Source organism: Chroicocephalus ridibundus, chromosome 1, assembly GCF_963924245.1.
Source record: "Chroicocephalus ridibundus chromosome 1, bChrRid1.1, whole genome shotgun sequence".
NCBI lineage: Eukaryota > Metazoa > Chordata > Aves > Charadriiformes > Laridae > Chroicocephalus > Chroicocephalus ridibundus.
Genome location: NC_086284.1, coordinates 126,340,526 through 126,353,739, shown reverse-complemented (window position 1 = coordinate 126,353,739; position 13,214 = coordinate 126,340,526). Strand labels below are relative to the sequence as shown.

The 13,214-nt window shown below is 48.0% G+C and overlaps 1 protein-coding gene and 3 non-coding genes across 4 annotated transcripts; 3 read left to right on the top strand and 1 right to left on the bottom strand.

The window, feature by feature from the left end:
* Window positions 1-2,172: 2,172 nt before the first annotated feature.
* TRNAD-GUC (transfer RNA aspartic acid (anticodon GUC)) lies at window positions 2,173-2,244 on the top strand. The gene has a single exon. It is a non-coding gene; the product is annotated as a tRNA-Asp (tRNA).
* Window positions 2,245-2,774: 530 nt separating this feature from the next.
* TRNAI-AAU (transfer RNA isoleucine (anticodon AAU)) lies at window positions 2,775-2,848 on the top strand. The gene has a single exon. It is a non-coding gene; the product is annotated as a tRNA-Ile (tRNA).
* A 275-nt stretch (window positions 2,849-3,123) lies between these two features.
* Window positions 3,124-3,195, top strand: TRNAD-GUC (transfer RNA aspartic acid (anticodon GUC)). The gene has a single exon. It is a non-coding gene; the product is annotated as a tRNA-Asp (tRNA).
* A 472-nt stretch (window positions 3,196-3,667) lies between these two features.
* On the bottom strand, window positions 3,668-12,979 carry CPOX (coproporphyrinogen oxidase). Its single transcript, XM_063350586.1, has 7 exons — window positions 12,525-12,979; window positions 12,277-12,420; window positions 11,446-11,556; window positions 10,391-10,532; window positions 7,870-8,088; window positions 6,097-6,201; window positions 3,668-4,165 (listed from the first exon to the last, which is right to left on the bottom strand). The coding sequence occupies exons 1-7, from the start codon at window positions 12,958-12,960 to the stop codon at window positions 4,078-4,080; spliced, it is 1,245 nt and encodes a 414-aa protein (XP_063206656.1). The 5' UTR covers window positions 12,961-12,979; the 3' UTR covers window positions 3,668-4,077.
* Between the last annotated feature and the right edge of the window lie 235 nt (window positions 12,980-13,214).

Below are 13,214 nucleotides of genomic sequence, written 5' to 3'. Positions count from 1 at the left end.
ACATCAGTGAGGATTCAGACAAGCTCAGGGCATCTGATTAAAATTGTATGCTGAAAATGTTACTGTTCTTAGTCATCTATCCAAAAAATCCTGAGCAATGGTTTGGCTGTGAGGCAGCAGTGTCCTGTCTGCACGCAGATCAACTGGTGAACTATTACAATTTTCAGCCTTGTGTACTATGGTAACGAGTGTATGTTTTGCAGGGAAAAATGGAAGGAGAGCTGTAGGTGATACAGATTCTCTCCTGGATGTTCTTCAACAGTTCAGCCCCTTCTGCAGGTTTGAAAATGGAGCACAACATAAAAAAGCGTTGCAGGAAGATATGGCTCAGGGATTTCTGAAACTGCTCTTGTCTTTGAAAGGTACAGTAGCTTCCCATTTCTCCACAGAACTTAATTGTTGGGGAAAAAAAAAAATCTTTGATGCTAACATACAATTTTTGCGCTCTCTTACCCTTCCTTCGCTTCCCTGTTTCTGCAGCTGATACTGCTAGAACAATGTGCTTTCACTTATTTTTACTGTTGCGTTTTGCACTCAAAACCCACCAGAATATGCACAAAAACTCAGTGTGATGAATCCAGGTGTTCAAATATATTTGGCTGTCAGCGTCAGGATGAAAGGATGCAAAAGTGTAGAACTGCACTGTTCCATGCTTTGAATTTAACTTGTTCGTTATTCTGAAATCAGTTTACAGTGAGATGAGGTCTACTCACAACAGCAGAAACATAAAGCAGACCTTACAGCTTCTCTCTTCCCTGACTAGTGTTTTTTGTCATGATGTTTCTTGATCTCAAAACTCTTAACAAAATCCTTGAAAAGTGTGTTTGCGAGAGAGCACAAGACAGACCGGAGTTTAAAATCTGGATTCTGCTTAGGATAAGTCCTCTTCCTCTGGCATCTGGAGTGGCTGTATTGCTTCAGTACTATTTCCCAGAATGTTTTGATGGGCTTCCTGAGGACTGGGATCTCTTTGGTGGACAAAAACCTACAGTTTTGGGAGCCGCACAGTGTTGGTGACCTAGGGATGCTGCTGGGGGGACCACAAAAGGAAAAACACTGCTGAATTTGGAGCACATCAGGTCTGCTTTCCTTAGGTATATAGCTTTTTGCAGATTATTCCAGGTCCGTAGCTATCTAAATAATTGTTTTCTGTGGACTGCCCGCAATTATTTTTTTTCAAGCCTCTGTATCTCACTGATAAATTATACCTTTTCAACTTAGAAGCCTTTTTTGGGGGGGAGGGTTTCCTGTTTCTTTCTTCTTAATGCATTTCTGGGTCTTTCTGCTCTTTGTTGCATCAGGTGTCTCCTGTCCTGTTCCTTTCAAACTCCGGACTTCCTCACACCGCATCTATGACCGTCTCTTCATCCCATGCCTCGGTCAGCCTTCCAGTGCAGCTCTGCGGCCTTTTTTTTTTTTTTTGCAAAGGGTGCTGGAACCTCTGTGTTAACGTTGCCTGGTTTTGAGGAACCTCTTGCGTTACCATGACACATTTGTATGCTTTCTCTGAGCGGCTGTTACCTTCTCTTTGCTTCCTAATATGTTATTTTTATCGATGTATTTTATGATAGGTGGTGTTAGTGGAAAATGAAATGGCAAAGGAATAGGTCACCGAGGAGCTCAGCTCAGAGCTCACACCGACACTTTGTGAAGCAAAGGGCTTGGAATTCGACGGTCTCCTCCTCCTTTACAACTTTTTCACGGGCTGGGAGGTATTTAATTTTTATGCTTTTTTTTTTTTTTTTTTTACATAATGCCTGGATTTTACAAGTGACGTAATTGGCTTTCCAGCTGGGGAAGGGCTCACGGCGTCCTCTGACAGCAGGTGGTTTCAAGAGGACGCGGCTCATCATCAGTGCAGGCAAGGAGCCCGTCTTCTCTGCCTGCTGCAGTTTCGGGGGGTGGGTCTGGGGGTTCACACAGTCAGACAGAAAGTGCTCCGCTGGCTCACGGCGCCCCTTCCCTCCCCCCCGCCGTCTCCCTGGCCGTCTCCCAGCCCGTGGTTTGGCCGAGGGACACCCCACCACCCCCAGGTAGCCTTTACCTTGCCCGGAGTTGTCTCACCCCTCAGCTCCCAGCCCCATGGCGAGCAGAGCGTGGGGGGGGGGGGGGGGGGGGCTACCGCAGGCGACCCTTGCGGCTCGACGAGGGGGGGCTTTAGTCGTACCCCGCTCCTCGTTAGTATAGTGGTGAGTATCCCCGCCTGTCACGCGGGAGACCGGGGTTCGATTCCCCGACGGGGAGGAGGCGTTACCTTTTACACCTGCGGGGCGCCCCTCCTCTTCTTCCCGCTCCTCTCCCGCGCGCCGGAGCCCCGCCCGCCGTGTGGGGGTGAGGGAGGGTGGCGGTGGGGAACCGCTCCGGGGCGATGGGGCAGACGTGCGTGTTGCCGCGGCCGGCAGCCGGTGTGGGAGGGGGAAAAGGAAAGCGTTGCGGGTCGTTTCGGTGGGGCCGCCCGCCCCCGCTGTCGGGAGGTGCTCGTCCGTGCGCGGCCCTGCCGAGCCCTCCCTCCGTACCGCCGGTAACGGGGGTGCACAAAAAACCCGAGAGTTTTGAAAGTCTGCATTTTAGCAATTCTCGTCACGCCGCTCAGGGCCCGTGCTGCTGTGCCAGAGCTCCCTCCCGAAAACGACCCGCCGGTGCCGACGTTAAAAAGAACGGGCGCGGTAACGCTGCGGATTACCGCCCGCGGGAGCAGCTGCGCAGGGGATACACCCGCGGCGTGCCCTTAGGAGCCCGTCAGGCTCGTGTATGCAGGAAGCGATACATAGACGGGCCGGTTAGCTCAGTTGGTTAGAGCGTGGTGCTAATAACGCCAAGGTCGCGGGTTCGATCCCCGTACGGGCCAATTAGTTGTTTTTTTTTTTTTTCCTTTTCCCCTTGGAGGGGAGGAGATCGCTGGCTCCTACTCAATATTTTTTTTTTTTTGTTATAGTATTTTTGAGGAGGAAGTGTAAGACGGTAGCTCCCAAAGGGAAGCGATCGGAGGGCAAGGAGCGTGAGGCGGCCCGGCGCCTCCCCCGGCCCTGCGCGGGCACCGTAGACGCCACTCGCGGGTTGGAAAGCCCCCAGACGTGATGTCCTACTACGTCATGGCGGGAAGCCAAGTAATCACCATCTCACTCCTCGTTAGTATAGTGGTAAGTATCCCCGCCTGTCACGCGGGAGACCGGGGTTCGATTCCCCGACGGGGAGGTGATAGTACCTTTTCTTCATGACAGGTCGCAGCGGGACGGCATGGCCACCCCCCTTGCTTTTCCCCACGACGTCCTCGATGAGGCTCGTATCGGGGAAAAAAGGGCAATCAGCCCGGGGCTGGGAGCAGCAAAGTGCTATTATGAGGACCTTGGGACAACACCCGACTGCTTCCTGATCTCCCTGGCAAAGGAATCATGGTAGTCAGGACAGCTATAGTGCCTTGATGACAACTGAGATGTTTCTCCTCAAAGCAGCCAGCCACTGCCTTTGCCTCTTCTCAGGCTAGCCAGGACCCCAACCCCGAATCTCCCGTTTACTGATCAGTCAAGTCATGCTACTGCAGCACATCTTAAAACACTACGTGGACAGCATCAAAATGCATGTGACTAAGTACCACCTTTTTTCACAACTTCCTGAAAGGAGAGTTTAAGGTTTAAAAATCATACCAAATATTCCCTTTATTCTTTAAAAAAAATATTTCTAAATCATCCCAACATTTTCTAAGAGTAAGCAGTGCTATTTAGGCACAGATAATGCTTTCATTCCACTGGGAGAACACTTCACAGTATTTACCATTTTGCAGTCAAACAAATCAGTTGAGGAAATTCTTAAGCATGCATAGTAGTCCTGTGAGGGAATCACCAGTCCTTCACAAGGCAACATCAACAGGGGGTGATAACATTAGCTGACCAATCTTAAAGAATGAGTTCACGTAATTGCAAGTTATAACAAGTCTACAGCATTATTAAGGCACCAGGTAAGAGTATAAATAACATACTAAAACACCACGCAACAGCAGTCTGAATGAGCTGGTTTGCAGGCGTTCCTGTTCTTTCATAATGGCTCAGTGTTAGCAATCCATCTTGTTCACGATCCGTGTCAGTGCACCCAGTCTTTGGGATTGCGCAGAACCTCCAGGATTTCTGCTTCTTTCGAGCTCTCTGGAGGGGTGTGCATGTATTCCCACCTGCAGGAAGAGGGGAAACTCACTCAGACTGCCCAGATGGCTGCCACCACTCCCATAGCCAGCTGTGTTTGGACTTGAGTTGCCTTTTCTGAGGATGCAAAGCTATATATACACAATTGATACTCTCTGATCAGGTGACAGGCACAGCTACAAATCACGAAGTTCAGCAAAACAGTAAAAACAAATAATAACACTGGAAGAGACAGGAGAAATGTTAGCTTAATCTTTTTCCCAACTTCTGGAAAGGCTAGAAAAACAAAGAAAAAAGAAAGAGCAATGCCCTCTACCCAGAATCCATGGAGGTTTATTTGGAAACATCTTTTAGCAATCTCTTGTGACACACTAGTATCACAAGGAAGATGCGCCAAAAAAGAACCCAGAGAAGAGAGAGTGAGGATGTGAGACCTAATGGAAATTGCCAGCTCCCAATTTTATCATTTGATCCTGATGCAGTATTTTCAGCCACCCAGAGGAAGTTTTTCCAGAAGCTGGACTGGAAGCACTACAAGTCCTTTGTTGAATCTTGGTTTTAAAAATAAAGTTGATGAGAAACCCCTTTTTATTAAAAAGGCAATTAAGATACATGACAGAGGAAGAAAAGTATGAGCAGTCACAAAGGAATGGGTACAACCTTTTGCCATTTTTTTCCTCCCCAGAAAGGACCCATTCATGCTGTGAAGCAAGCAAAACCAGATCATCCCAGCAATGAAATCAAAAGGTAGGACCGTGGTACACCGCCAGGTGAGGGACATATTTGGTGTTGGCAGCGGGATGAAGCTACATGGTGAGACCAGGACTGCCTTCACAGTTAAGGGGTAGCAGGCAAAGGTCAGTTATCCTAGCAGAGGGAGGTCACTAATGGAGTCTTATGAAATTCATAATAGGGACGTGCTACTGAGCATATCTGAAAGCAACCTAAAAAGGGGCAAAACCAGTAAATGACAGTTTGCTGCAAGATTAAGCAAGATAGGTTAAGAGCTAAAAAGGCAGTTGAAAAGAGTTAATATCGAGCCAAGCAACTGAGCAATAAAATGGTAGGTGAAATTCACTGATTGATCCAAACTGATGTACTCAGAAAAAAGTTACATACACATTGAGAGACTGAGTCAACTTTTATTGCCCAGAAAAGATCTTGGCATCGTAACAATTCTATAAAAAAAGCCAGCTCAATGCCTAGCAGCAGTCAAAAATCAGCAAACAGCATATTAGAATTATGAAACTAAAACATCATTATGCCACTGAATGATTCAGCAGCACACCTGCATCTTGGATACACATACGTAGATTCTGTTGTCTGTTCCTTATGCCCAGTTCAGAAAGGGCATAGAAAACTTAAGCCTAGAGAAAAGTGGCAAATGTGATCAAAGGTATGGAACAGGTACTGTACAAAGGCTAAGAAGAGGGGGACTTGTCATCCTGGAAAACAGACAATGAAAAACAGCAGAAGCCTGTAAAATAAGAACTGTTATGGAGAAAACGAACAAGAAGAAAATCTGGTTACTCACTTAGAAGTTGAATGAAGTCATCAGGTGCAAGTAGAAAACAAAGAGGCACTTTTTCATACAACACACAGTTAAGCTGTAGAACTCCTTGCCACAGGCTTGTCAGGACTGCCAGAAGCTCACATGGTTTCAAAGAGCTACTAATCAAAAACCCATGGAGCGAGGAGGGGAAATCTATCAAGAGGTACTAAGCACAAAAAATACCACTTTTTTTTTTTTGTCATAAAATATCTAGGCCACACATTACTGGCAACTGGGCAAGTGTAGCAAAACTGAGAAGCATCTCCGTATATTTGGCCAGTTCTTCTATCAGGCACAAACTAACCACTGTTAAGAGACTGGACACCAGGACAGACCTTTGATTTAATCCTATGAAGTATTTTAGTAAGAACAGTGCCTACCTGCAAGCCCACATAGTTACGCCCTTACCTTGCAGTCAGTGGCAGAGACATAAGAATGCTTTCAATTCTTGATCCTGGTGTCAGGAGGCCAAACTTTGTACCTCTGTCATAAACCAAGTTGAACTCTACGTAGCTATGGGGAGCGAAGAGATGCAACAGAAAAACAAGTATATTATCAGAAATGACTCGTGCCTTCTTCAACTAGGAGACACCAAACAAAACCAGCTTGTCTTTCTGCTGTGTTAGGTGTCAGAATGAACCCTGTTCTGGGGCCAACCCTTCTCCAGCATCCTCTGCACAGGAGTGCAAGTGTGACCTTGCCACCCCACAAAGCATAGGAAAGTAATGACCTTAGCTAACAGACATGAGCAGAAAAACTACTCAAGGAGAGTATTCCACAGGTGCTATACTAGTTTATTTATCCTTGTCCTCAACCCTGCTAGCAAGCTTGACACCAAGTTTAGCTTGGTTATGCCAGTACTCTTGTGTGGTGGTCTCATATTAAAAGGAGCCTGAAAGGAACTGGAAACGACCACAGGAAAAAAGCTACTGTACAGTCCTCCATGCTGAAGGATGCATAATCAGCAAGGTCAGAACAACATTTTCTACTTCTTGGGAAGATCTGGAAAGCAGCAGAAGTCAAACAGCTTCAGAGTGCTGGCTGAGGCTTCTACGTGCAAGAATAGATGGTTTTCTGCCCCCAGCATAGGAAGAGAGAAGTGACAATTCAGCAGGGGTTATCTTAATAACCAGTACTGAGGTATTAGTACTTAACAGAGGCACAGGAAGGGAGGAGCTCTTATCTATCTGCAGAAATGGAGAGCTTTGCCTAGCCCAATAACCTGCAAACAGATCCAGGGAAATAAGCAGTCTCATCAGCTGGTCCTGGCTGCAGCTTAAAGAAGCTATTCTACCCTTATAACCTTACCAGGTTTGCTAAATCCCATCCACAAACTGGATCCTGAAAGCCCAACGCTCCCAGGAACAGACCCACCAAATGAAGCATATATCCTTATTTGAGTAACTACTGCAGGCCAGTGATCTAAACTTGAACGCTTGCGCCCCTCTCTGTACCACTCTCACAGATTTCTCTGCAGAAGAGGCAGAGACTAGAGACTTCCCAGTTCTGCACAAAGCTTATGTATTGTCATTTCTCCGTATGCTTACACAATCACAGGACATAGAGAAAGGAGTACAACTGTATCTACCAGTGTACTTAAGCTTTTACAGCATTAACAGTTGTTCACATTAATAAGCACCCTCTGAAGTCTTTTAAGTTACAGTAACTTTGGACTATGCCAGAAAGACAAAACCTCTCTGTATCTTTGTTCCTTTACAAAGAATTCACTGGGTCCTCATTGCAATGCCAAGATCAGATGGAATAAATATATATGTAAGAAGCTGAAAGTATTCTTGGGTACAGTTATTCCATGACTTTCTGGGGTTTAGCTTTGTTACTGAATAGTAAGTGTGACTCCCTCACCCTATGCTCCTCACAGGGTAGTCCTATTACCCATATCATTGGGCTGCAGGACGGGGAAAGATTCAGTACACCAAGCACACACGGACCAGTTTGCTTGTTACAAAGCTGCTTCTTTTGTTTTTTGAAGGAGCTGGAGAGAAACTGTGGCATTTTGTATGGGTTGCTTTGTGCTGCAACACAGGAGACTGGGGGATATGGATGAGGGTGTTCTAGTACCTTCTGTGCACCCTCCCCGGCACAACCATAAAGAACTAGCTCATTTTTCTCTCACCAGCGTAATCCACCTCCCGTGTATTCTTTTGCTCCTTCAGTACTCACCGTCCTCTCCGAAGCTGCTGCCACAGCTTTTCCTCTGGTGTGAAGGAGTCATGGCAGTGCCTTTTCACAATGGGAATGTAACAAGGCACAACAGCTTTGGCACAACTCTTCACAAACTGGAATACTTCCTCCTTGGAGGGAGAGTCCATGTCATCAAAGAATATGCCTCCAATCCCTCTTCGCTCACCACGGTGCTTGATATAGAAGTAGTCATCACACCTAGAAGAGGTAGTAGACAATTATTAATATGGTCCACAATATTCAAGGAAATTAACAGAACTCTGAACAGCTACGTGGCACAGGATGGCACTAGTGAAATATCGATGAAAAGTCAGTTCCTGTGGTGCCGGATGCCCCACTGACTGCTGAGAGCCAGGATGGTACAGCACCATCTGGAAAGCACTCCTCCTGCGTTCACTTGCAGTAAAAGCTCTGATTAAATGGTCTCTGCAAAGCTACGTATCACTGCACAGTCACTGAACGCTCAAAACAGCATGGCAGATGCTTCCATGTGGAGCGATCCAATCCATATCCTCTACCTAGGAGGGACACCTGAATTCAAAACTTCACCTTAAGAGCTCTTTCTAGATTTCATTCCCAGTATTATGTACAGATACCAAATTATTTGTAGAGCTTTCAGATGAACTCAAACTTCGAAGAGAACCTCTTTATTCTTTTTGCCATTCTAGTGAAAGAAACAAAAAGAATCTAAAAACTCAAGATCAGGTAAGAAAGCCACTGTCACTTACGGAAAAATCAAAAGTGAGGCAGCCTTCCTTGGAAAGAGGCTTTTTAACAGTTAAACTTGGAAGATGGAGCCATTCTAGTAGTGGCTGTTCATGGCTCATGTTCAAGTTCATGAAAGATTAAGTGCAGTTTATCCTACAATAGGGAGGTAATTAATCTCTTTTGTATTTACTGGGAGTATGTAGGTGTGCAATTACTGTAAGTTAGCTGATTCATTGTATCCACACCCTATATTGCTTATAGTTACTTGCTTGGGCAGTCATGCCCTGCAAGTCTTCATGTGGGAGAGAAATGGAAGGGAAGTAGTAAGCAGAAACCATCAACAGCAAGGAAACCCTGCCTTCCTTTAGGACTAGTTTTCCATGCATGTATCCATCCACAGTTGCTGTTCTCAAGCAATATGGCATGGCCATAGCAGGAGAGACGTGGCAATGTAACAGATAACCTAAGTTATTTTTTTATTCGCTGGGATGATCAACTTTTTGGGTTTTTTTATAGCAGCAGGAAGAGTTAGGGAAAAAGGCTGAGTCAGATATGCAAAAGAGAAGAAGCCTGACAAAAGTCTTAAAGCTAGACCAGGAAGACAGCGTGGTAAACATAACAAGAGCTTTTATGTTTGAGAAAGGTGGGAAAAGGGGCAATGCTAATTAATAAAGCTCAGAGGACATTCACACTGCTCCGACAGCAAGAACAGCATGCCCCTGCAGAGCTGCTGCTTACAGCAAACACTTGTGCTGGGACTGAGAAAACTGCCCTTGTCCATGGAATACAATTAGTCCTCCCCTGAGCTGCTCTCAGACTACGAACAGGTGTCCTTCTCTCCGACCCCCTGCAGCTGGCATTGCTAGCCTACTTAGGCTGCACACAACCTAACCCCTAAGGCAGACACTCTGAACTACCATGCAAAAATTCCTCAGAATTCTTAGGGTAGTGCAAGATGTGCTTCTCTATGAAGTGGTTCGCACCCGAGCTACAACACCCACTTTATCTCCTGTCCTCAGACAAGACCTGGTAGCTTACAAAAGGGTAACCCCTCCTCCCTGGATACCACAGCTTGTAGCAGATAGAATTATCAGACACAGAGCAGCCAGCCCCCACTGAACTGCAGAGGATCCCATCACCCGTATCGCTCAGCTCAAGAAGAGCATTCAAAGTTTGCATCTTTAGGGAATATGTTGTTCAATTCTCAGCTAATGTGTCACTGGAAAAAAAGTACAGCTCCATCAAAATTATGAAGCTTCTACGCTAAGCACAAGCTCCTTTACCTACCTGGCAAAAAAAAAAAAAAAAGGTAATGCAGGTCAGACTGAAGGCAGAAAAACTGGAGTCGGATTTTCAGAACTGCAGTGCTGGCCGAAGAGTTCACACTAAAGCCATGCACATTTACCAAGAGTTAACTGTAAGGAGAATTAGTGCAAGTCCATGGGGCAAAAGTCTTGTGCTAGTTTAATACCAGAGGCTAAAAGGAATTTTTGAGTTGCCTAGTGAGGCCCGTGGCTTACAAAGTCTTGTGGAGTCAGTTTGGTTTTTATTCAGGCTATGGATGATGCTAGTTGTCAGCCCTCTGATTTGAAAAACTCAGACCTCTGTAAATAAGAGATTGCTTTAGACTACATTTTGTCCCAGTACACGTCTGCTGATTTTCATTAGGGTCTCCTGGTATTTATCAAAGGCAGAGCAGAACCTACTCTTGCTATAATAGACTTAACTGCAGATACACAGTGCCGCCTTCTGCTCCTACAAAAGCAACCCAAGCGCATCTCTCCCCACATACCATTTCTTGTACTTGGGATACAGCTTCAGATCATGCTTGTCACAGGCTTCTTTCAGAGTCTTGTGAAAATGAACAGCATCCTCTTCATTCAGGTAAGTTGGAGTGAGGTCAGTCCCACCACCAAACCACCACTGTTTAGTTCCTATAGAAGAGAGGCAAGCAGCAACAGTTTTCTTTTAAACTTCCAAACAGAAATATGTTGCCAGTGGTTCACCGACAACTACTTTTACAATACAAACCAAAATCATCCTGAACATCAGTCACGAAAAATTTGAGTTCAAGGCAGTGCAATGACTGGTCACTTCAAGAAAACATGAAACAAATTTCAAAGCAGTGAAAACCATTTGATCAGTATTTTGATGACCCTGACTACAGGGTATCAATTTCACAAGATGGGCTGACAACTTCTATTCAAGGATCCAGAAGCACTTTACTGCATGCCAAAGAAAGGGAACGTCATTATTAAATCCAGAGAAGTAATTGACTAGAAATGATCCATAATGCTCTGGCAAAACAATTGAAAGAAAACTGTATTTGAGCGTCTAACAGTACATACACTCTCACAAGGTACAGGTGGTCTCTCAGCGTGGGACCACCTAGCCTACTGTCCTGCTTCTGACAGCATCCGGCTGCAGAAATTCTGTGAAAAAAGGCACAGTACGTCCTCCCAGCTCCTGAGACAAAGGTCCATCCTGACCAGAATGCTCATCAGTCCTTCACAGACCTTTCTTCTACCAAATTCTATACTTGCTTCTTTGAATATGTTTTACACTTATTTATGACCTCCTACACTTTAACTTAAAGCTGAAGCCCCTGCTGTACGCTGCAAAAAGTAAACCACACGCACCTTTACTGTACCAGATGCGTGCATCACGCTGACGTTACAAAGGGACAAACGAAGGCCCAGAGGTTAGGAGGTCCATTGCTATAAAGCGGACCCTTGGCACAACTGGGAACAAACCCAGACGGGTTCTTCACCTCTCACCCTCACCATGCGTGCACACCTCCTTTCTAGGTATGAAGTCATACCTACTTCACTGGGTTACAACTCTTACCGTCTGCTTCCTCGATTTCAAAGTATCTGTAGTTGAAGTGCATGGTTGGAACGTGGGGGTTCTTTGGATGGATGACAGAGCTCACACCCATGGCGCAAAAAGGCAGTTTTCCTAGATAAGAAGATGCACGAAAAAAACCCTTAGGTTTTTCAAATAGCTTCATTTATAATCATTTAAGGAACATCACTGTTTTCCCTTAGGTTCCACTACAAGAAAACTTGTGATGTTGGGTCACCATAATTATCAATCAATGTGCAGTTTACTTCTCATCCACACGCTTCTGTGCGCCTAAGTGCTTCCTTTGGTAATTGTCCTAAAATGCAATTATATGTCAGAGCACCCAATAGATGAAGACCACTGAAGCCATAAGGCACTGCTAAGGCTTTCCACCACCAGCGTTGTCAAAGTCCTCAGAGTTACCCTCTGCTACACAAGCGTGGGTTGAATCCCCTTTAGCCTTCAGGTCTTTTTGGTTCTCTACCTCCACCTCTTTAGTACATAACTCCTGCGCTGTTTCGCTGCCGAGCTACAGCGTCGTTACTGAGAAACCACCTGAGCCTACAGTACATTGCCTAAAGCAGCATGGCAGCGGGAGAAGCGCCCCGATACCTAGCTTTTTAGGGATATGGAAGTCCACCTGCCAGGCGCACTGGTTAGCAACCACCAGGATGCAAACAAAACTTTCCCGTGAGCGTTGATCGGTCCAGCCTCCCTCACCTTCTGCTCCAAGGCCAGACCCCGCTTTCAGAGCAAACCCACGGCCACACTGGGGTGATCCCCCCCCACCGCCCACACTCCCCTACCCCAGCTCCCCGCCGCCGGACACCTTACCGTCTTTGGCCTTCAGAGACTTTCCCCTGCTTCGCATCTGCCGCGCTGCCTCCTCCGACAGGAGCCCGGACACCACGGACACGTTCACACCCGCCTTCTCGAAGACCTCGCCGTCCTGCAGCACGCAGCTGATGCCGCCTCCGCCTGACAACGCCAGGGTCACCCCGCGCCGGGGCCACCGCCGCTATCCCCCGGGGGGGTGACCCAGCCCGGGGTGGCCCCCGCGGCGTCTCCCCCATCCCCCGTACCTTCCTTCCTCTCCCAGGTATCGACGGCGAAGGAGGCGCCGGGGTCCAGCGCGGCCAGAGCGCGGCACACCTCCCCCTGCGTCTCCATGATGAGCAGCTCCATGCGGCTCCGCAGCTCCCGCCGCCGCCGCCGCAGCTCCCGCAGCCCGCTCACCGGCGGCGCCATGAACCGCTGCCGCAGCTCCTCCTCCTCCTTCTTCTCAGCTTCATCCTCCTCGGACGCCGCCATCGCGGCCTGCTGACGCCGCCGCCACAGCCCCAACCCCAGCCCGCCCAGCGCTCCCGCCGCCGCCAGCGCGGCCCGCCGACCTCCCCGTCCCGCCGCCACCCTGCCCGGCGGCGCGGAGCCCAGAGCCCGCCGCCCTACAGCCGCGGCGAGGGCGAGGGCAGGCGGGCCGCGGGCGGCCCCGCGGAGCAGCTGCACGGCCACGGCCATGACGGTCACCAGCGCCGCACTGCCGGCGGGGCGGGACGCCGACGGGCCGAGCGGGGCGGGGCGGGGCGGGGCGGGGCCGGGCCGGGCCGCTCCGCGGGGTATATAAATATGTGTTTATATACACGTGTCTGTGCCTGCATGGTGGGCTCCTGGTCCTGGTCCTGGTCCTGGTCCTGGTCCTGGTCCTGGTCCTGGTCCTGGTCCTGGTCCTGGTCCTGGTCCTGGTCCTGTCTGCTGGCCTTGGCGCACGTAAA